The sequence below is a fragment of the Orycteropus afer genome, unplaced genomic scaffold (genome assembly GCF_000298275.1).
Source record: "Orycteropus afer afer isolate SDZICR_OR568_19922 unplaced genomic scaffold, OryAfe1.0 scaffold00032, whole genome shotgun sequence".
Taxonomy (NCBI): Eukaryota; Metazoa; Chordata; class Mammalia; order Tubulidentata; family Orycteropodidae; genus Orycteropus; species Orycteropus afer.
This window is the reverse complement of record NW_006921619.1, coordinates 8889988-8914737: the sequence shown is the minus strand read 5'-3', so window position 1 is coordinate 8914737 and position 24750 is coordinate 8889988. Positions and strand designations below refer to the sequence as shown.

At 39.5% G+C, this 24750-nt stretch overlaps 1 protein-coding gene across 1 annotated transcript in view; it reads left to right on the top strand.

Annotated features, from left to right (window-relative positions):
• The first annotated feature begins 188 nt into the window (after positions 1 to 188).
• IGF2BP2 (insulin like growth factor 2 mRNA binding protein 2) overlaps positions 189 to 24750 on the top strand; it is a 281047-nt gene continuing 256485 nt past the window's right edge. Inside the window, exons 1-2 of the mRNA XM_007935966.2 lie at positions 189 to 366; positions 1930 to 1990. Of these exons, the coding sequence (XP_007934157.1) occupies positions 189 to 366; positions 1930 to 1990 (239 nt within the window). The remainder of the gene's footprint in view (positions 367 to 1929; positions 1991 to 24750) is intronic.

Below are 24750 nucleotides of genomic sequence, written 5' to 3'. Positions count from 1 at the left end.
CCCGCGGTCCCCCTCGCCCCACCCCGCGCGGCTCTCCTCTCCCCCCCTCCCGTTCCCCCCCTCCGGGGAGGGGCGCGGAGGGCGGGGAGGGGGGGCGGAGGAGGAGGAGGAGATACGAGGGCAGCGGAGGAGGCGAGGAGCGCCGGGTACCGGGCCGGGGGAGCCACGGGCTCTCGGGGAAGAGACGGATGATGAACAAGCTTTACATCGGGAACCTGAGCCCCGCCGTCACCGCCGACGACCTCCGGCAGCTCTTCGGGGACAGGAAGCTGCCTCTGGCGGGACAGGTCCTCCTCAAGTCCGGCTACGCCTTCGTGGACTACCCTGACCAGAACTGGGCCATCCGCGCCATAGAGACCCTCTCGGGTGAGCAGTCGACAATGTCCCCGTCCCTCCGCCTCGCCCCGCTCAGGCCCGGACGGCGCCCCTAGGGAGGCCGAGCGCGGCGGGCGGCGCCCGGCCGGGACTACCGCTCCGCACGCACGCTCACTTCCACGCACCAGATCCTCAACTCTTGCAGCCCGCCCGCTCCTGGGACGGCCCGCTCCCCTCCCCCCACACCTCCGGGCTTGTCCCTTGCCTTCTGGGCCACAGCCCAGGGACGCCCACCGTGCTGCTCCGAGGGTCCCCGAGGTTCGCTTGCTCTCTCGGGGCACTCTCGTTTCCCCGGTGTCCCGAGCTGTTCTTTGGAGTTCCCCCACCCCCACTCCTTAGAGAGCCTCTTGTCCCCCCTCTTCCCTGACCTTCCCGTCACCTCCTTTGTCAGAGACACCCCTGAAGTCTTGCATCTCCTTCCTCCTCTCCTAATGGGACCTTCCACCTTCCCTTGCCTCGTGCCCAGGACCTCTCGTCCTCCTCCGTCCCCCTAGCCGCACTCGCCTTTTGAGCCCCCTCCCATCCCGCCCCACAGCCCCCCACTTTCGGTGCCCCCTTAATGATCCTATCGGAAGTCTTTGCTCCCCCAACTCCAGCTCATGAACGACAGCACATCTTCCTCCGTCCTCTACCGAACCTCAGTCCCCTCTCGCTCGTTTCTCAAGCGCTCCTATTTTTCTCTGAATTTTTTGTCTGATTTTATTGAGAAGAACTCCGGGCTGGGGGCTATCCGCCGCCCGTCCCCCCGCCTCCCGCTCGGCCAGGAGCACCTTTTTACGAGGTGCCCTGTCTCAACTCGGTGGGGGCCCGGGCTGAGAGCCGGGAAAGAGGCGACCGGGGGGCCCGCGAGCGCGCTGGAGCCCAGACGGGAGACGGAGAGCGACACACACAACTCGCGCGCGCGCGCGCACTCACCAACTCTCCCTCTCGCACACGCACCGCTCGGAGCCGCGCTCGCCCCCCGGCCACGAGCCTGGGTTCCCCGCGCCGGGGCGCGGCGGGAGCCCCTTCCCCACCGGCACGCGGGGTGGGGGTGGGGCGGCGGTGAGGCCAAGGTGACACCCAAACGCGGGCAGGGACTGGGCTCTCCAGCGGCGGACCCCGGAGGGCTTCGGAGCCTCTACCCGGGGGGCAATAACAGAAAGGGGGCAAGAAGGGAGCTCAGTGGAGCCTTCGGGTCCTGGGTTATCGCAATGGGGAGGTGGGGTACGAGAGCGGAGCCGGGCCGCGCCAGCTCTGCAGCTTGAGTTTCAAATGAGCTCATCCTTTCTAATTGGCGCCGCTCTTTATTACATTTGTTTTTCCGGTAATGCCACCCACAGCTATACCTGGGGTCGGATCTGGGCTCGCACTCTTCCCTACCTTGTCCCGAGACTTGGGGCGCCCACCTTTCCTCACACTGAGAACCAAGTTTGTCCAGTTCTAGGCGGGTGGGAGACCCCTGGAGGCCGCCCGAAGGCGGAGCCCGAGCGTGGAGTGCCGTGCGTGCCCCTCCTAGACCCCCGCCGGTTTGATCTAAGCAAGGTTTTGAGTGTTTTAATTTCTGTTTTAAAGGTAAAGTGGAATTGCATGGGAAAATCATGGAAGTTGATTACTCAGTCTCTAAAAAGCTAAGGTAAATATATTTTGCTTAGTTATTTTGTGACTAGGCTTACGTATAAGTTAAAAAAAAACCACTCAGATTTAAAAAATGTGCTCATAGATTTTAGAAAGGCTTTTGTTTGTGTTGTTAGTGGAAATATATAGTTTCGACAGTTACATTTTTACTTTCATTATATGAGGTGTTTGCTGTACTTGGAAAGTATCTGGTGCCTTATTAGTGGGGGTGTGGGAACACTAGTTATGTTAAATTCTCTGAGACCTTTTAACTTGTTTATCAAAAGTTGTCCTCCACCCCCCACTCCCAACCCTACCCTCAGCACAATGGTATATGCTTGTCAAGACTTCCTGTGAGATGTTAAAAGAGTAAATATTTACTGTGTCAGCTAAATTGCTTAACAAAATTTCTCGATTAATTAGTTTTCTTTTTTAGATAGCTTAATGTTGAATGGTAAAATAATCCAGTAAAAGGGTCAATATTTTGCAGTATTGTATTGCATAGTAGGTTGTTTGGCTTGGATGGCAGTTTAAAGGCAGATATTTTTTTTTGTCACTGGAACTGCAGAATATTGCTTTTGAGTATTTTGTTGTTGTTTTAAAGAAATGTTTGAAGCAAACTGTAGATTTCACTGTGAAATCTATAGTTATATTTAAGTGTTCTGTTGTTAATGAAGGAGTAAAAAGTTTTGTGAAGGTTGAATTTTTCCGCAGTGATTTGCTTACAAGGGAGATTACCTGTCTATGAGGCGAGAACGAGGAAGAAATCATTGTTTAAAGTTTATCACAATAAATGCCACTTTAGATTTGTGCCCTTTGTTATTGATTCTATTTTTTTTTTCTCCTGGTTTGTGCTGTAACTTATTTAGTATCTCACTCACAAACATTTCTTTATTAGTCATTAAGTAGCTGAATTGGAGCCTCTAAATGAAGCCTGTGACTTTACCACCTTTATAATTTGTGAGTCAATAGCGTACCCACTTGTTTTTTGCGAGGACTGAATAGATTTTAAAACAAACTCCTTTAATTTTATAACTATGGACTTAGTTATTTTGTTTAAGGAGTTTTTAAAAATTTGTGTACATTTCTAGATATTTTAGTTTAAGCAGTAAAGTAGCTTTTGCTTATAAATGTTTCTGTGGCATATCAGAAAGCTACTTAATATCCCCCCCTTTTTTAAAAAAAGAAAAAAAGATGAAAGATTTGCAGTTTCATGTGTAACATTTAGTTCTTTCCTCTAGGAAAAGATGTAGTGTGTAACTGATTAGTTTTTCAGTAAAGTATTCTAAATTTGTATAGTTATCTTTAAAATAATATTTCTTTTGTTGAAAAATCCAATTTTGTTGAAGCTTTCTGATATGCTAAGTATTTATTGCAAGTTTACAATCCTGGTCTCACAACACTTTATATTTTGATGAATATATTGAACAAAGTTTGGAAGAACCACTCAAAATATTTGATGGACTATGTATTTACAGATGTCTTATTCTGTTGGCTGTAGAGCTGCTATGAGTCTTTTCCTTCAGCTTATGATCAGTAAAAATCACTAGAATTTTAACTTTGGTGAGTTAGTGTCTCATTATTTAATGTTACAACATAAGTTATTTAATGTGGCACTATAAATGAGATAATAGTTTATCTAATGTTATTAACAACTCCTAAAACTTCTCATAAATATACTACTTTTTTCTTTCAGCGTCCTTTCCTCCTTTTATCTTTTTTCTTTCAAAATGCAAAGGTTATTTGCTGTTAGCTAGAGTATCATTAAAATAATTTTGTTGTGTTTGTATTAGAGTTCAGAATTAAAAGCATGTCCCCAAATTTTAGTATAAAAGAAATAAGAGTAATCTAAAAGTTATACAGCCCTATTAGTGCATTATTCCTTTGAACATGTGGGTGATATGAAATACCCAGGAGGTAGATTAAAATTTGCTGTGTGTGATTCACTGCACTAAAGACTTCTAACATACCAAATATATGCATAAGCTGCTGCTGTAGAGGGGTTGCATCATTTCTGATTGGATGGTTTTAATCTTTCTTTTTTCCCCCTTTCTGTTATTAGTTTAAAATGCAGAAATTAGCTACTTGTACTGTGGGGAAAGGCAGAGATGGCTAATGACTGGTATTGTGTACTGAGCTCAGACTCCTGGGATGAGGCAGCTGTATCTTCTCATGTGCAGGGCACTACCACGGTGGTGGCTTTCAAAAAGCAGGGTACTCTGACATTTGAAACCAAAGCTTTTATGTTATGTGGTGACTATTTTGGTGTTCTTTTATTGCATTTCTGTGAAAATTAACAAATTAGAAGTAAATTTGTCAGTGTGAAGTCACTTCTATATGTGGTTTTTGTGTTAGTTGAAGTGAAAATGTGATGAAAACTGTTCATCCTCATTGCTTGCTTACTTAAAAAAAATCATTCAACAATTGAGTGTTAATTTTCCTTATTTTGTACTGATTGTTTAATGCTCTGAAGAATGAATTTTAACACATATATCCTCAAATAGATTTCATTAAGCTAATGATACTTGGGGGGGGGGAGATGTATTTATCTTCAGTTTTGAAACTATTGGCATGCCATTTGCTTACCAATTGGATTTTTTTTGTTCAATATCATCCTAATATTATTTTATAGTAGAAGGGCTAGATACCATTATTTTCTCAGGATCACTCAGAAGTAGAAAACTTTTTTCTTTTTTGCCACATGAATTTCATTCTTAAATGCAAATTATTGTAATGGAAGCCATGTCCAAAGCATCTATTTTTTCTAAGTTGGTTTCAGGCTCTACTGAATAAAAATCTTTGGATCTTTTTCCTCTATTCATGTTTCTTAATACTTTGTTTAATACATTTTAGCAATGGTAGTATATATGGATCAAAGGTTTCTTAAAGAGGAAAAATTGTAAACTGAAATGCTGTTAAAAGCTGTGGAAACTTCTTTGATAGAAATTTTATTTTTGATATTAATGAAAGTTTTGTCTTAAAACATACACACATATAATACGTATATGACATAAATTGTTTTGACCTAAGACATATGTTAACTTGTATGTGCTTTTGTAATTAAAGTTGAATGATTCTGTGGAAAACAAAACTTTGGAAAGTGCAGTTTCTCCCCACCTCTAGGAAGTAACTAAGTAGTGCTGGACATGGTTCCACTGAGATGGTGTGAATACTATGAGGTAGTGTAGGAAAAAGCTATGAATTTGTCTTTCATGAGTTAAAAATCAGTAATTGTGTTCTCTCCAATGCAAATGAATTGGGTCTCCTATAGGAATGTTAAAGAAAACAGTATCTCAATTGTATTTTGCTTGTATGTACTACATTGTGTAAGTTGAATTAAATATCAAAAAGGGGGGGGAGCCTACCCAACCCCAAACCCTCTCTGCAACAGAAGCTTTTGCTACATCAATTTTTAATTTTCTAGAAATAGAAAATACTTCCTTAGGTTAAAAAAATCATACTGTAACCTCCTCTTTCAAGAATTTGTTGAATTACAAATTAATACCTGAGTTTAGTCATATAGAATCTATTTTTAATATAAAATATATGATCTCAAACTGTAAGTTAACTTTTGATTTGGCTTTGGAGTTGGCCATTTACTTTCTCATTTTCAAAAAGGTAGTAGTGTTTAATATGATTCTAGGTAATGCCATAGAAAATTTTATATATGTATGTATGTATACACACACACATATTTTTAGCTTTAAAGATATTAGAAATAAAATAGAAGCAATAAAGAAACAAATTACTTGATAATTCAGTTGATGATGTGGATTCTAAATTTTAGTTTATATTTTTAAAAGACTAGTTATCAGATTTTCACATTACTTAGTTAAATATTAAAAACCAGTGACATCTATAAATCAATATAGATTTCATATACTGTTTCGTTCTCCATTTTGTCAGATCCATATTACTTTTAAATTGTATCAATTTATTAAGATCTTTAATAGCCATTTAAATACCTAATTCTTAATTCTGAAAGGTGATTTGATGATATTTAATAATACATTTGTCAAATTGTGCTTTTCCTTAATAACGATCAAATTTCTTGTATAAGGTATAAGATGATGAGTAAGAGATAGTCTAAGGCTTTTGTTTTTTATTTTGTTGACTTGAGATTATCATTTAGTAAAGAAAAAGGAAGATTTGTAATATTTGTACAGAGACATTTATACATGATCTAAAATACATTCTTTAGGAAGAAATTCTTTTAAGCTTTTAAAATATTTTTTTAAAGGACATTGGACAATTGAGAACTAATTGCTTATCAAAATTATCATTTTACTGTTATTTTGAGTAAGCCAATGTTTCTATTTTGTGAAGGTTGCTCTAATTTGTGAAGTAGTGGAGAGGAGAATGTAAATGATGTTGAAATGTGCATATAAGGATAGTAACTTGGCCACATTTATTAGAAGTGAAAAAAAAAAAAACCTATGAAAACCAGATTTCTACAGGCAGTATTTATATATACTTGATACTTTTAAACTTTCTAAATATTTGCTGTCTGATGCTGAATCACTCTTCCTAGTCTGCTAATGAAATCCTCAAAAGTGGATGAGCAATTGGCCAGAGTTGTTAGAGGATATTTTTTGAGCTAAGTGTGTCATTTCTGTGATTCAGTGGGGTGTGTATACATGTGTGCGTGTGTTTGTATCTTGCGGAGGACAGTAGTTTGAAAGACAGATGGTATCAAGAGGGAAGAGGAGGACACTTAATTGAGGAACAGTTGCTCTGGACTTGAATCCTCACAAGGCAAATGAAAATCCCTAGGAGATTCAACCTTGTAGCAAACAGGATCAAGTGCAATGATACTTGCCTTGAGTGATTTCATAACTCTTGTAGCTGTTTAACTTTGTTTTGAAGCCAAGTCATAGGCATCTGTAGTGGGTTTTTCTGTGATGCTTCTGTAAACTAAAGAAACCCACTGCCAATGAGTTGATTCTGACTCTTAGTGACCCTATAGGATATAATGGAACTGCCTCCATCGGATTTCCAAGGCTGTAAATCTTTATGGAAGCAGACTGCCTTATCTTTCTCCCATGGAATGGCTGGTGGCTTCAAACCACCTACCTTTTTGGTTAGCAGTCGAATGGTTTAACTCTATGCCACCATAGTTTCTTATGCGACTGAAAGGATCATCCTTTTGCTTTGGATGCCCCCTTGCTCTAATAGAGTTACTCAAGTGATACTTTGAAGGCTTTGGTGGTTGATAAGTTATTTGTTTAAATGTTAGAAAATTCAAGATTTGAATATATATTTTTATTTATAAATCTATACTTTGGAAGGGGATATATTATTTTTCATAACAAGTGAATTGGTTTCATTAGAAGAAGTGTAGTATTGAAATTATCTCTTTAGAGGCTGTTAAGATTGAAATATACATTTCAAAAATTTATATTCTAATAAATTACATTTAAATAACAGAAAAGTGGTCTTCATTGTTCGTTAAAGAGGAGAATGGTGAGTTTATGCTCTAAAACTTAGTCAAAAGCATAATAGCTCAAAGGCTATGATTAACTTCTAATTTGAAAGGTAGGAGAGTTCTGTTTAACACAGCTTGCTCAAATAATTTATTAGTCAAGGTTTGGCCTTTCTACATTCAAATTCAAGTTCAAATTAGTTTTTTGAGTACTCGTTCAAAGCAGTATCATTGAACAAAACATAATAGCAGATTAACAACAAACGCCTATCAGTAAACAGTCTTTCCTCTCATATATCACCATTAAAATGTTTTAAAAAAATCTTTTACGTTGTATTTTGACTTTATACTTACAAACTTGTAATTTTCATTTGGTGGCATGGACTATATGGGATATGGGTTCTATTTTGGGCAGAAAATTGCAGAGTGCTCAGAGCATTATTTTTAAGGTTTTACTTTTCCTGTTTTGATCATAAACTTTCGTCTGATCTGTCCATAAAATAGGGAAAAATATTTTCTTTTGCAAAAAACTTTAGATTCTGTTGCTTTGGTTTCCAAAGGGGAGGGGAAATAACTGTTCCTTTAATTTGCTTTAGAATTTGATGGCACATTGAGATAAAATAACATGGAGGTATCCAGTAGAAATGGATGCGTTTGCATTATTAGATGCCAGTCAAGACTGAGAGCTTAACCCTGTGTCTGTCACTTAATATTTATATGCCTCCTCCTCAAAACATAAGTTTACATTTCTAGATAGATTTTGTTTGTTTATTTCTAGCTCTTCTGGTCATTTATCTGTTCCACATTTTATTTCTTAAAATGTGAGCATTTGTATTTTCCCATTCTGTTTACTATCAGAGTAAAATAGATATTTCATAAATAAAACAAGTTATTTTACTAAGTCCAATATACACTTCTCACTTACATATAACTTACATATAACATGGTTATGTTCCAAAGACCAAGTTGTGCCAAATTGGTATTAGGTAAGGAGGTGGAGGACGTGAGGTGGCCCCAGGGCACAACCCTCAGAGATGCTGTGCACTGTCCCCTGCTGCTGTGCTCTGGACCCTAAGGCCCTGCCATGGGGGATAGCACACCGGCAGACTAGGGTCCGGTGGCTGGACTAGAGGCACAGTTAGTGGTTCTGGGGCTTGGACTACCAGCAGAGCCAGAGGTCAAGATGTTTGGCACAGGTTACTGCCTGTGCCCATGCCTTCCCCCACTAGCTGCTCCCTCCATGGCCTCAGCCACCTACTGTCACCCTGCAGGTCTGGGAAGACCCCATGGAAACAAATGATGTGCTGCTGCTCTGGGAGGGCTTGGAATTGGAGGTCTAGATCCTAAAGGCTAATAGCTACTTGGAAGAAGAGCTCAGCCACCAGGGCTGTGTGTGTGTGTTTGGGGGTGGGGTAGGAGCAGCCAGCTTCAGCTGTAGCCCCCAGGCCTGGAATTACCCCCCATTCCCTTCCAGCTACAGGGCTTGGTTCCTCCAGGGTGCTTGAGTAGAGGGGAGCAACAGTAACAACCTCACCCACTGTTGCTGTGTCTTAGGCTTCTCTGGCTGCTCATGGGCTCTCCTTGGAAGAGTTCCTCAAAATCTACCTCAGTCACCTCTGTCCCTGGAAGAGCTGCAGTGTGTTGCTATGGTAGCTCTGGCATTGCGGATGGGACCAACCAGGGCCCTTCTGGAGAGCTGACTGCTTCAGAAGCTGCAAGCCTGACAGAAATGGGTGGCTGTACCAGCTGGGAGATGGGTGCCAGAAGGAAAGCTGGTCAATGCACAGAATAGTCCCATAGTTGATTTTTTATTGTCTTAAATGTGATATGTTAGATAACAAGATAGTTGATAAGTAAGGAGTATGTGTATATGAAAATGAAGAGTCTATTGCATATTTTAGACTTTTTAATATTTACCTACAGCATAAGAAATGTTGTACCTAATGACCGGAAAATATTGTATGGATCATTGCAATGAGAAATGGTATTTTCACTTTTTCTTATTGTCATATTATGAAAATGATAAATTGTGAATTTACTGTAGGGGGAAGCATGGCTTTTCATTTTGCTTTGAATATGAGTGGAAAGGTGGTTTCACGATACTGTGTGTTGACTGATAAATAATACTTGTAGCATTATCCCAGGAAGATAGATGTTATTTTTATGTGCCTATATCTTATATTCATATAGCACTGGTTGTGTTCTGACCTCTTTCACACATTTCATTTACTCCAAATAATCGTTATGTGAAAAAGGTAGGACAGTTTTTCCAGATGAGGAAACTCAGTCTCAGAGAGGTTTAACAATTTGCTTAAGATGACATAGCTTAAGTTTTAGCTAGAGCTAAACCCAGGTCTTCTGATTCTCAGTCCAGTGTGCTTTACCTAAGTTTATTTCATTTTACTAAAGAAGTCAACTGGAAGTGTCATAATGTTCAAAGGGTGTCATTCGAGTGTGATGGAAATATAGGAAAATAGATCTGTTTATGAATTGACCTTTGCGATGATCTTATTCTTACTTCAGTCTGAGTGAGCTGCAGTTTGTTAATAGTGTTTTAGAAAAAAAATAAATAGAAACAAGCAAGTAATTTTAAAAAGCATGACCACCTTCTATCACCACACTTGCCCATAGACATGTGTACCTAAGAAATTTATTTGTTTGTTTACATTGCCTCTTTCAAAGGTTGCTTTTTTTTTTTTTCTCCCCCAATTGTGATTTGGGTGAAAGTTTACAGAGCAAATTCACTTTCCATACAGCAGTTCACATACACTTTGTCTCATGACATTGACTACAATTTACCACAATGCAACAGCTCCCCTCCCACTTCCTCCCCATAGTCACCTCTTCCCTGTGTCCATCCCTCCATGCACTCCTGCTCCTTGAGCTGTCTCCCTGTGCATACACAGCCCTTCTATTCTCCCATGATTGTTCTCTCCAAGGAGTATATCTGCCTAGAGTAAATGTTCAGCTCATATACCTGTATTTTGTTTGGCTGGAAGTCACAGGAATGGGTTCAATTCCAGATCTGAAGGGCAGCTAGGGGCCATAGTCCCAGTGGTTCCATCAGGCTCCATCAGACCAGCAAATATCTGGTCCCCTTTTTTTTTTTTTTTTTTTCCTAAATGATTTTGAGATTTGTTCCACATTGTTCTCTCACTCTATCCACGATCTCCTACATAAATCCCCCTCCAAGTGGTTGACAGTGGTAGTCTGGCACCATCTAATTCTTCTGGTCTCATAGTCGTATAGGCTGAGGATTGAATGGTGTACCAGTCCTCAGATTAATTGTTTCCATGAATCTTTGGTTTTCTTCATTCTTCTTTGCTCTGGACGAGACCTATCGTTGCATCTAGATGGCTGCTTGCAAGCTTTTAAGATCCCAGTCACTACTCACCAAAGTAGCATGTGGAACAATGTTTTGTGTAGTATGTTATGCCAATTGAGCTTGATGTCGCCTGTGACTATGGTCCTGAGCACTCAGGTCCAATTACTCACTCCCTCTGGGTAGCTGCCTGTGGCCAAGAAGTTAGCTGTACTATATACTGGATATTCCTATAGAACATAGCAATATACTTGTAGAAACGTTGTCTGCCAACCCTGTACATGGTCTTGGGCACACTTCCCCCTGTATAGACATACCTAATAGTTCAGCCATAACAACAATAGTTCAGCCTGTTCACCCATCTATCCACCTGTAGATCAATGTTTGCATGCACTGACAACGCAGTACTGTATGTGCAAAAGGGTTCATCTCTTGAAGCCATGTACATCCCTGTGTCTTAGAGGTTGCATTCTTATCAATTGAAGTAGGACATTGCAAAGGCAGATATCTCTCTCAACACCTGAGCTGCACAGTTTAGGCAGTAAGCTGTAACTTTTGTCAAGACTGTGTATAATATGGTAACTGAAAGTCTGTCTAGCTCAAGAATCATTTGGTGGGTTCTTCACAGATTTGAGCCAACCCATTGCAGAAGGTCAAGACTATGTTTTGGTTGAAGTGTTTTCCTGGCAGGAGACGCCAGGTCTCTCCCCAGATTTTCCCCAGAAGTGGTATCTCTTGCTTCATCATTTTCTGTATAGAATATGGCCCTTGGCTTCTCTTGTAGTTACAGTATGAGTATTAATAGGACACTGTCCATGAGTTTCTTAAGAGTTCTTGATTAATGATATAATCACTCAAAAACATCCTTGACATGACTGCATGTGATGTACTTTCCATTTTCCTCTTAATGGTTAACTTTTCCTACATTTATTTTCTTGCTTCCTTTAACATTTATGGAGCATCATATTTATGGTGGTAGTGGGAGGGCAGAAGGAATTATCAAGAAAAAATTTAGGTGAAAGAAAGTTCTTTCCAACTCCCCACGTACTTCTTTAAGTTAGTACACACCAGAGCAGGGTGTTGTATTTTCCATGAAATTCTGACTCACAAGATAGGGAAAATGAAAAAAAGTACCTAATGCTTACTGAACAGTTACTATGTGTCAGGCACTGGACTGGGAGGCCTTCTACATATCTTAGTTAATTCTATCAGTTACAGCCCGGCAAGGTCCCTATTTAATCCCTCCTACAGATAGGATTGTAAGCTTCAGACTGCAGAGCAACTCCTGCTTTCACCTGACCAGAGCTGCTCCCAAAGAAGCAGTGGTCTTATTATCCTTCCTGTACATTTACTATAAATACAATAACAACACCCTTGCAGTGAAGTAGGAAATTGCAGTAATATGTACACAGGTTATAGAGTAACTTTGTATATTTCTCCTTGGTCAGAATTGGAGACAAAATGTGCATGTCCAAAACAGATATGCTGAGGAAGAGGCTAAAGTTTAGTATATTTTTACTTTAATGTAACTGAAAAGAACTTAAGATGTTGGTCATAATTTGAGACTTTCTTGAAGCCATCCTACAGTAGAGGCATTTGTAATTATGTAAAGATATGAAGGTGTTTTAAAAAATCATGGTGGTTGAAAGTTAAGTGTAAAAAAAAAATATGTATGCATTGTGCAAGGAGAGTGTGTACTCTTTAAAAATCCTGAAAAGAACTCAGATTGTTTTGTTAAGGACTTAGAATGTTATACAAAGTTTGGCATGCTTCTGTCTTTATCTGTATATTAAAAATATCTATGAGCTAGAGAAGGAAAATATGGGCTTCTTACAAATTACTTTTTTTATGAGATGGTTTATTAATATTAGAATATTTTGAGCCTTTTTAATACATGAATAAGTGAAACTAGAGGAAATGGAAAGCTTTGCATGTTCTTTTTGAGGCAGCTCTTAGTATGTATTATGCATTTGTGATCATTTTTGTTTAGTAACGTAAGATTTAAGATAAGTTATACTATTATCTAGCAGCCTTGGTGGTACCGTGGTTAAGTGCTTGGCTACTTACTGAAGGGTCAGCAGTTTGAAACTGTCCAGTAGTTCCACAAGAGAAAGACCTGGCAATCTGCTCCCATAAAGATCAGCCTTGGCGACCCTTTGAGGTGGCTCTACACTATAAGATAGGGTTGTTGTGAGTTGAAAACGATTCGATGGCACCACCAACAACAATCCATAGAACAACAACAACAACAACAAAAGATTATATTAAAAGATTAACGTGATGGAAAGATCTCTGGCAAGATTGATACCACCCTCCCCCCAAAAGAAAGAGATAAGATCAGTTATAATGTCAATGAAATAATATATGAAGGTGTTTTGCTTCTTCATACAGAGATGGTACTTTTTTGATAAGAACATAATTTTATGAAATTTATTAGGAGGTAAAAAGTAATGGGTATTCTCAGTCAAGAACGTCTGTTGTTGTTATATGCCATCGAGTCAGACCTGACTCAAAGTGACTCCTCCTCGGGTTTCCGAGGCAGTATCACTGCAGAAGTAGATTGCCCAACCTTCCTTCTGAGGAGTGGCTGGTGGGTTTGAACAGCCAGCCTTCTGGTTAGCAGTCACGTGCCTTAGGGCTCCTCAAGAACCTCTAATAGAGCTTAAATAGAAATAGTCTCAGAGAAAATATTTTATTGTTATGTTAACATATTTTCTGTTTGCTCTTTCTCTTTGAAAAATGAAGTGAATAAAAAGTAAGTGAATGGTGATTTTCTGGTCAGGTCAACCTCAAACCAGTTCATGGAGTAGGGGCCTTTTGTACAGACTCTTGCAGGACAGGCTAAGTAATTTTTTTGTGTCACATGGAGACCTTTAACTTTAATCCCTCCTGATCTTTGTAATTTTAACAATGCATACATACTTTGAGAAGTGGATGTTTTTCTCCATCATTATATGGATGAGATTTTGAAGTAAAATATTTGTGCATCCCTATTGAGAATGTTATAAGAAGATGATGAAATCAGTTTAACATTGGGAAACACACACACACACACATACACACAGAGTTTAGCACCTTAAATTAGGAAGGAAGGAAGACAGGCATTCCTAGAAGCAGAAGTGACTGACTGAATCATGACATGAAGTGCCGTTTTCTCTCTGATTTCAGAACATGTGAGCAAGACTGGTACTCACTGGTAGTGTGTAGAAGACAGTATGTGATGCCAATGGTGACAGCAGGACTGGGAGTCTCATACAGTTTGTTCTTTTCTTTGAAGTTTAAACACCCTGGGAGTGTGTGGTTGGCCTGTGCCACAAAAGGTTTTGCATTTCTTTCTGTAAGGCTCTGCACTGGTCCCTTGCTCTCATTCCTCTTCTCCTTCCTCCTTGCATTTCCGTGGGGATGGTTGGAAAGGGCTGCAAGGGCAGTGCTTAGTGTGTAGGCCTGCCTCCAGCCCATGTGCCCCCTTGCTGGCTGAGGTTTGGGGAAGCCGGGGAGCATGTGTGTGCTTGCTCAATGTGTTGGAATGTATGGGTTCTGTGGCATACGCGTACTTGGAATGTGCAGCAGACACAGGCTCCTCAATGGTTGTAGGGGTCAAACATTGTAGGCTTTTGTAAGTGGTTGAAAACTTGGGAAGGAATTTCCCAGTGTTGAAAGTTTAGGCTATTTTTTTTTCCCCCTCTGAAGTACAATTGTATTTATTCTTTGTAAAAGGAAAATATCTTTCTTTAAACCATTGAAGGATAGGAAAAAAGTTTTGTGGATGCATAAATAATCTGGCCTCTCTCCTGGATCTAGCTGGATGCTTTTCCTTTTCTCTTCAAACGATAGTGATGTCTTCAAATTATGGACACTCGATTTGTGAACTAAGCATTTTAAAACTCCCTGGGCTGTGCCACTGCTGAAGATGATGAATCAAGGATCTTAGAAATCAGATCTTAAGCTCTGATATCTGAAAATGTAGAATTTACCCTCCTTTTAAAGGAATATTAACAAAATATTGGTTGCTTCATTCGCTTTAAACTTTTTAGCTACTTAATATATTTTTTATACATTTTACACATTTATTTATATTTTCACTCACAAAAGATTTGAGTTGACAAGAGTGTTCATTGCTCAATTAATTTGAAATAAAAAGGACAGGAATTTAGGGTTGTGAACTATGTGGGTTAGAAAGGGATTTTGTTTTAAAGGGTTGTAAAGGACCAGGAACAGGTGGTGGTTCCAGTATTATTACTTATACATTTTAAGGGTTTTACCAGAAAGGAGTTAGTTTTTTTGATTCATTGATTTTTTTTTTTTTTTTTTTAATGGTTTGGTGGGTATATGTGTATCTCAGAAATAGTTTCAAAACAACAATGTGGATATTGAAAATGATGTGGCTTTAGTTCTTATATAATGATTTGTGGTCAAGGTGGTAATATTTGCCCTTAAAATTTTCTAGGTCAAACTATGTCTTTTATTCCTGATGGCAGTGCTCTTAACACTGTATTCTACAGTCTTAAGGTTCTGAGGAGATGCCAACTTTATGGGAAGTAGGAATGGACAAAGGTGTTTGGGGATGCCTGGCTTTCCATCACTTTGAATTTATTTTATTGGCATTCTGTCTAGAATTTCATTTGGAAAAGGGGCTTGATGCCTTGAAAAAGTTAGAAAAGTATCCATCCTGTAGTATATAATTCTGAATTTTGAGTTCATTCCTTGATACGGTGAACCAGCAGATCCAAAAATGTGTTCTTGAGGGAAATTTTGACCTTGCCTTTATTACTCTGCATCTACTTCCTGTGACATGAGCTTCTATTGCTTGTCACTTTTGCTTTAGTAACAAATACTTGTTTTGCCAACTGTATGCCACACTATTAAATCTATGTATTTCTCTATAATCAACAACACAGAATGTTTGCACTTCAGAAACTTTCCAGCGAGCTCACAGGCCAATGATTGTGCTCTTGGCAAAGCCCATCAGAATGAGCTGACTTTTAAGAGTGATTGAGTCTAGTGACACGGCACCCACTCATTCATTGGGAACATGATTTTCCTTCAGGAAGCCCAAGCAGGTTGACTTTCTTTCCCTTTCTTCAACCAGAGAAGTCCTCATGTTTATCCCAAATATATTGGGGCTCTGTGAACACAGGTTGCTCTTCCAGAAGGGGCATCAGCCATTATACGCTGCTAGTGTGCACTTGCTGAGTAGAAGTCCTGCATACATGATTTTTGTCCAAAAACAGGATATTACTTTAAAAAAAATAAAAGTACTGTTTTCACAGTGCTTTTTTACCCAGTGGCCAAAAATTCTTGGAGGATCTTTTAAAGTTCCTTGAAGTCCTTTGGCTTCAGTGTGTGTGTATATAAATATTTAATTTTTTTTTTTTTTTTTTAATGTAATTTTCTTTGCTGCCTTACCTGGCACTAGTATAGTACCATGTGTCAAGTACATAGTAAAACATTGCCCTTGAGTCAATTGTGATTGCATGGCAGCCCTATGTGTGTCTGAGTAGAACTGTCCTTCATAGGATTTCCAATGACTCTGCTTTTCTAAGTAGATCATCAACGTTTTCTTCTAAAGCACTTTTTAGTGGATTTGAATTACCGACTTTTTGGTTAGTAGCTGAACACATAACCATTTGTGCCACCCAGGAGCCAGCTTCAGTGGTTTTTATAGCACTCCATGGATCGTTTTGATGCTCAACCAGAGTGAGAGACCCTACTCTGAGCTCTGTTTCCTGCCTCCATGGTCCATTAATCTACCTTCCTAAAGACATCTTCAAAGAACAATAATTTTATATAATGTGCCCAACTTTTTTTTTTAATTGTGGAAAAAAAATACATAAAACATTTGCCAATTCAACATTTTTTACATGTACAGTTCAGCGATATTGATTATGTTTATCATGTACAGCCATCATCACTATCTGTTTCAGTCACTCTTAAGCAGTGATTTCCCATTTCCCTCGTCTTAGGCTGGGTTCACTGCAGAAACAAAATCAGTGAATCTTATATGTGTGTGTATTGTTGTTGTTGTCGTTGTTGTTAGGTACTACTGAGTTGGCTCTAACTCATAGCAACCCTGTGCACAACAGAATAAAACACTGCCCGGTCCTGTGCCAGCCTCACAGTCCTTGCTATTCATGAGCCCATCATTGCAGCCACTGTGTCAATCCATCTCATTGAGGGCCTTCCCCCTTTTCACTGACCCTCCACTTTACCAAGCATGATAGCCTTCTCTAGGGAATGGTCTCTTCTGAAAACATGACCAAAGTTGGTGAGACGAAGTCTGGCAATTCTCGCATCCAAGGAGCATTCCAGTTGCACTTCTTCCAGGACAGATTTGTTAGTTCTTTTAGCAGTCCATGGTACTTTAAGTATTCGTCACCAACACTACAACTCAAAAGTGTCAACTCTTCTTTGGTCTTCCTTGTTCATTGTCTAGGTTGCACATGCTTATGAAGTGATTGAAAGTGCCATGGTCTGGGCTAAGCACATTTTAGTCTTCAAGGAGATATCTTTGCTCTTCCGTACCTGAAAGAGGTCTTTTGCAGCACATTTGCCCAGTGCAGTATCTTGTCTGATGTCTTGACTGCTGCTTACCTATAGTGTTGATTGTGGAACCAAGTAATATGAAATCTTAACAACTTCAGTCTTTTCTCCATTCATTGTATTTCTGCTTACTGGTCCAATTATGAGCATTTTTGTTTTTTTTAATCTTGAGATGTGATTCATATTGCAGACTGAAGTCTTTAACCTTCATCAGTAAGTGCTTCAAGTCATCCCTACTTTTAGCAAGCAGAGTTGTGTCATCTGTGTATTACAGATTATTAATGAGTTTTCCTCCAATCCTGATGCCATGTTCTTTCTTTTTTTAAAATGTATTTTATTGAAATATAATTTGTGTTTGGTGAAATACACAAAACTGAGGTGACATGGGTCAATACTTCTTTTTCTTTTTTTTTGCAGTGTTTCTTCCTCCCCACTCCCATCCTGCTAACCAACAGAGAAAATTGTCTTCCATATGTAAACCTTTCCTTGACTTTTTATAATAATGAACTAGTACTATATTAAGTAGTCAGAAGGAAGATGGGGCAATCTACTTCCGTAGTGATACTGCTTCGGAAACCCAAGGAGGGGTCGCTATGAGTCGGGTCCGACTTGATGGCACATAAAAACAACAACATATTAACTAGGAGCTCTGGTGGCATAGTGCGTAAGGCATTTGACTGCTAACCAGAAGGCTGGTGGTTCAAACCCACCAGCCACTCCTCAGAAGGCAGGTTGGGAAATCACCTTCCGTAGAGATACCACCTCGGAAACCCCAAGGGGTTGCTATGAGTCGGATCTGACTCCATGGCAGTGAGTTTGTTTTTTTTTTGTTGTTGTTTTACTATATTAAGTCTCTTTCAATAGATTTTTTTTCCTTTCTTTGTTTCTTTTGTCCAGTAGAGTTTCCCTTATCCTTCCTGATGCTACATTCTTCTTTATATATAGTCTTGCTTCTTGTATTATTTGTTCAGCATGTTTTTGTTGTTGTTATGTGCCATTGAATTATCTCTGACTCATAGTGACCTTATGTACAACAGAACGAAACACTGCCAAGTCCCGTGCCAGCCTCACGATCCTTGCTATACTTGAGCCCATCACTGTAGCCACTGTGTCAGTCCATCCTGTTGAGGGCCTTCCACTTTTTCGTTGACCCGCCACTTTGCTAAGCATGATATCCTTCTCCAGAGTGTAGTCCCTTCTGATAACATCACCAAAGTAGATGAGACGAAGTCTGGCCATTCTTGTTTTCAAGGATTATTCCCATTGTACTTCTTCCAGGACAGATTTGTTAGTTCTTTTAGCAGTCATGGTTCTTTTAGCATTCTTCACCAGCACAACTCAAAAGCATCAACTCTTCTTCGGTCTTCCTTATTCATTGTCCAGCTCTCACATGTATATGAGGTGATTGAAAATAGCATGGCTTGGGTTAGGTGCATCTTAATCTTCAAGGAGGTATCTTTGTTTTTCAGCACTTGAAAGAGGTCCTTTGCACAGATTTGCCCAATGTAATATGTGTTTTGATGTCTTGACTGCTGCTTCCATTGACGTTGATTGTTCAGCATACAGATTGAATGGTGAAACAATATAACCCTGATGCACTCCCTTCCTGATTTTAAACCTTGAAGTATCCTGTTGTTCGAACAAGTCTATGTACAGGTTCCTTATGAGCACAATCAAATATTCTGGAATTCCATTCCTCTCAATGTTATGCATAGTTTGTTATGATCCCCACACATACGTTTTTGTGCATAATCAATAAAACACAAGTAAACATCTTTCTAGTATTCTTTGCATTGAGCCAAGATCCATCTGACATCAGCAATGATATCCCTTGTTCCATGTCCTCTTCTGAATAATCCAGCCTGCATTTCTGGAAACTCTGTCAGTATAATGCTGCAACCATTTTTGAATTATCTTCAGCAATATTTTACTTGCATGTGATATTAATGATATTGTTCAATAATTTCCACATTCTGGGGGATCACCTTTCTTTGGAGTGGGTACAAATATGTATCTTTTCCAGTTGGCCAGGTAGCTGTGTTCCAGATTTCTTGGCATAGACAAGTGAGTGCCTCCAGTGTGGCATCTGTTTGTTGAAACATCTCAATGAGTATTCTGTCAATTCTTGGAGCCTTGTTCTTTGCCAGTTAATTCAGTGCAGCTTTGACTTCTTCCTTCAATACCATTGATTCTTGATCATATCCCACCTCCTGAGATGCATGAACACGGACCAGTATTTTTGGTACAGTGACTCTGTGTATTCCTTCCATCTTCTTTTGATGTTTTCTGCATTATTCAACATTTTGCCTATAGAATCTTTCAGTATTGCAACTCGAGGCTTGAATTTTTCCTTTAGTTCTTTCAGCTTGAGAAATGCCAAGCGTGTTCTTCCCTTTTGGTTTTCTAACTCCAGGTCTTTGCACATTTCATTATAGTAATTGGCTTTGTCTTCTTGAGATGCTCATTGAAATCTTCCATTCAGCTCTTTTATCTGGTCATTTCTTCCATTTGTTTTAGCTACTCTGCATTCAAGGGCAAGTTTCAGAGTGTTTTCTGACATCCCTTTTGGTCTTTTCTTCCTTTCCTGTCTTTTTAATGACCTTTTGCTTTCTTCATGAATGATGTTCTTGATGTCATCCTACACTTTCTCTGATTTTCAGCCAGATCAATATCCTAGGCATTAATGAGCTGAAATGGACTGGTCTGGGCCATTCTGAATCAGATAACCATATGATCTATTATGCCAGGAATGACAAATTGAAGAGGAATGGTGTGGTATTCATAATCACAAAGGATGTTTCAAGATCTGTCCTGAAGTGCAATGATAGGATAATATCCATATGCCTACAAGGAAGGCATATGTTCATTGGATCAAATCTATTCTTTAGATGGTCTCTAAATTGAGGAGGGATATATTCAAGGTCATACTTTGGCTCTTGTGGACTTGTTTTTGTTGTCTTCAACTTCAACTTGAACTTGCATATGAGCAACTGGTGGTCTGTTCCACAGTCAGCTCCTGGCCTTGTTTTGGCTGCAGATAATGAGCTTCTTCATTGCCTTGTTCCACAGATGTAGTTAATCTGATTCCTGTATACTACGTCTGGTGAAGTCCACATGTATAGCTGTTGTTTGCATTGGTGAAAAAAAGGTATTTGCAGTGAATAAGTTTTTGGTCTTGTAAAATTCTGTCATGCAATCTCCAGTGTTATTTTTATCACCAAGGCCATATTTTCCAACTACTGGTGATTGATTCTTCTTTGTTTCCAACTTTTGCATTCCAGTCACCAGTAATAATCAACTTATCTTGATTGCATGTTTGGTCAATTTCAGACTGCAGAAGTTGATAAAAACCTTCAATTTCTTCATCTTTGTCTTTGGTGGTTGATGCATAAACTTGAATAATAGTAGTGTTAACTGGCCTTCCTTGTAGGCATATGGATATCATCCTATCATTGCACTTCAGGACAGATCTTGAAACATCCTTTGTGATTATGAATACCACACCATTCCTTTTCAATTTGTCATTCCTGGCATAATAGATCATATGGTTATCTGATTCAGAATGGCCCAGACCAGTCCATTTCAGCTCATTAATGCCTAGGATATTGATCTTCATGTGTTCCATTTAATTTTTGACAACTTCCAATTTTCCTAGATTCATACTTCATAAATTCCATGTTCTGACTATTAATGGATGTTTGCAGCTGTTTCTTCCCATTTTGAGTCATGCCACATCAGCATATGGAGGTCCGGAAAGCTTTACTCCATCCATGTCATTAAGGTTGACTCTACTTTGGGGTGGCAGCTCTTCCCTAGTCGTATTTTGAGTGACTTCTGACCTGAAGGGCTCGTCTTCTGCCACTATATCAGACAATGTTTCAGGACTATTCATAAAGTTTTCCAGTAATATATCAGATAGTGTTTTCCTGCTATTCATAAGGTTTTTTGCTGGCCAATTCTTTGAGAAGTGGATGGCCCTTCCTTCTTCTGAGCTTGTCTTTGTCTGGAGCTCTGCTGAAACCTGTCCACCATGGGTGACCCTCCTGGTATTTGAAATACTGATGCTATAGCTTTCAGCCTCATAGCAAGACACAGTATGACACAGCACACCACAGTATGACAAACTGACAGATGAGTGGTGGATATGTGTGTGTTTATGTATATGTCTCATGGGACTGGCTCATGCTGATGTATAAGGTGACAAGTCCCAAGTCCATTGGTCACATATCAGGCTGAAGCCTTATAAAATTGGCAGATAAGATGACAGGCTGCTGGCTCACAGGCTGCAGAGGCTAAGAAATCCAGTATTGGCAGGCTGCTGTGGTGGTGCAGTGGTTAATGCATTTGGCTGCTAAGTATGTTGACAGTTTGACCCCACCAGCTGCTTGTAGGAGAAAGAAGAGGTAGTTTGCATCTGTAAAGATTTACAACCTTGGAAACCATAGAGGGCAGTTCTGCTTTGGCCTATAGAGTCACTATGAGTTGGAATCAACTTGATGGCAGTGGAAGGCAGGCTGCTGGCAGAGATCTCAAGAACCAGAGGTCACATGATGAGAAGCTCGATGTAGGATCTAGAATGAGCAAAAAGGCAGAGAGCTTTGCCAGAATGCCCTTATATATTGGATGCAGGCCACAGTCCCTAGGAAGCTCCTTTTCGACTGATTGGTTGTTTGTATCAGATCTTATCATGGAGGTGATTACATTATATCAGATCCTATAATGAAGGTGATTACATTGTGTCAGATCACAGAATGGGGACTAAATCATTATGTAACTGCAAAACTACATCATAACTACCAAACCACTGAGATTCATGGCTGAGCCCAGTTGATACATATTTTTAGGGGACACAATTTAGTCCATAACACACCCTCTCTTCTACCTCTGGTAACTACTAATAAACTTTTATATATTTGCCTAGTCTTGATATCTTATGGAAGACAATGGTGATTCAGTGGTAGAATTCTCATCTTCCATGCAAGAGACACAGGTTCAATTCCTGGCAGTGTACCTCATGTGCAGCTATATCAGAACACACATCCTGTGATTCTGAACAGATTTTAGTAGAGCTTCCAAAGATGGACTGGGAAGAAATACCTGGAGGTGTACATCTGAAAACCAGCCAGTGAAAACCTTATGGATCAGAGTGATCCAGTCCACAGCTGATCATGGGGATGCATGCAGGCATTGTACATTATGTTTATTGTCTCCTACATGTAAAGCTTGTCTCTGACAGAAGGGAAAAGTCACTGCCTGATGAACTGGATGAGCTATTACAATAGTCTCTTATCTAACGATAATAGCTGTTTGCAAATTCAAAATTAAAATTAGGTCTCAGTTTTAGTAACCATTCATTCTTACTCTAGCTTTCTGGAATAATTATTTTATTCATGATATCCAAAACGAAAACAAAAACAACAGCAACAAAAAAAACCCACTGCCATTGAGTCAGTTCCAACTCATAGCAATCCCCATTAGATTTCTAAGGCAGTAAATCTTTACAGAAGTAGATTGTGTCATCTTCTTCCCATGGAAGAGCTGACAGGTTTGAACCACTAGCCTTCTGGTTAACAACCAAATGCCTTACCCACTATGCCACCAGAGCTCCTTATTTTATTGTTGTTGTTGTTATGTGCCGTCGAGTCAAACCCGACTCATAGCGACCCCACCTTGGGTTTCCGAGGCAGTATCACTACGGAAGTAGGATTGCCCAACCTTCCTTCCGAGGAGTGGCTGGTGGGTTTGAACTGCTAGCCGTCTGGTTAGCAGGCAAGTGTCTTAGCCACTATGCTACCAGAACTCCCCCTTATTTTATTAGTACCCCATGTTTTTATCTTTGTGTAACAATCTTATTTTGTTTCTATTATATTAAACCATGTAAATTCCTTTTGTAAGTAAATATAGAATAAACATATACTTAGTATGTGATGGTCTTATAAGTTTATGTATTTTATAATACATGTTTTCAAGAGAGAAAACTAAGCCCCTGTTTCCATTTAACTAACATATATCCTCTCTTGTTAAAACTAGGCCAACTATAGGTAATGTTTTAAATAATTCCCTAAGAAAATAGGATTCTTATATGTCTGGGAAACATTTTTTAAAACTAAGAACTGAGTACTGCTGCCTGTTGAACATCTGATATACAAGAGTATATCAAAAAGAGTATATTTAAAAGCATACAGTGTACCCAATAGGAAAATTCAGTGGTGAAAAATGGTGTTTTTAAATATGTTAGAAAAGTGTCTTAGTTAGGGTTGTACTTTCTTCTGTTTAAGTTAAGGAAATTAAAGTCCTCATGGATTCTGCTTCTGGGCCCTGGGTGTAGTAAATACTCATTAAGGCCAAACTAAATGAAAACTGCCTGTGTCCTAAGAGACCTTTTTAAAAAACAAAACAAAACAACAAACTACTCTGGCAATTGGAATTAGCATTTTAAAAGTGTGTCTTTTTGTTTTATGACTTGCATGCATAATGAAATAGTTCATTAATAATCAATATATGAGGTAAGGCATATGCTTAGAGGACAGTGGTGTCACTCGGGTTGTCACCCGGTACAGTAAATCATGTTTTCACCCCCCACCCCATGGATTGCTCCCATACCAGACCATTCAGACTCCTTGTTGTTGTTATGTGCCATCGAGTCAGACCTGACCCATAGCAACCCCTCCTTGGGCTTCCGAGGCGGTATCACTGCAGAAGTAGATTGCCCAACCTACCTTCCAAGGAGTGGCTGGTGGGTTTGAACCGCCAGCTTTCTGGTTAGTAGTCAGGTGCCTTAGGCACTACACTACCAGAGCTCCAATCATAGAATAATATGTAATAAATATAGTTGTAAATAGCTTACATGTAATATTTCTTAGATTATATGAATACTAACAACAGAATTGTTTTGTGAAAATCATTCTGCATTGAGTTACAACATTATTATTTACAATATTATTAGTAACTGGGCAGAAGACTTTTTTTTTTTTCCTTCTTTTCCTTTAATTACTACTTTTCTCAAATTGGTACAGGTTCACAAATACTAATTACCACAACACTGTAGCTAAAATACTAGAAATTTGACATAATCTGAGAATATAAAAACACCAGCAACAATGAAAACAACAACACATGTTTGTAGTGCAGAGCAGGCAAAGCCATATGACTCTTAAGTGTTGCTGTGATTGGGTAATAATGACAGCTTTGACTGGAGTGCCTTAGAAGGTTAAAAAGTAAATTAGCATAGAGTTTTAGGATTGTAGGTATACTGATGCATGTAAGTTGGGTTTAAGAAAAATTTCTTTGTTATAACTAAATACAAGAATATATATATAGAGGTTCCGGCAAGATGGCGGACTAGGCACAAGGACTGCACAGACGCTCTTCAACAAAGAAAAGGGAAACCAATTAACACACACACAGAAGATAATCTTGGACCCCTGAGCCTTGAAGGGAAGGATACAAAAGTGGACTAAACCCCAACTAGCAGAAGAATTTGCATGAAAATACC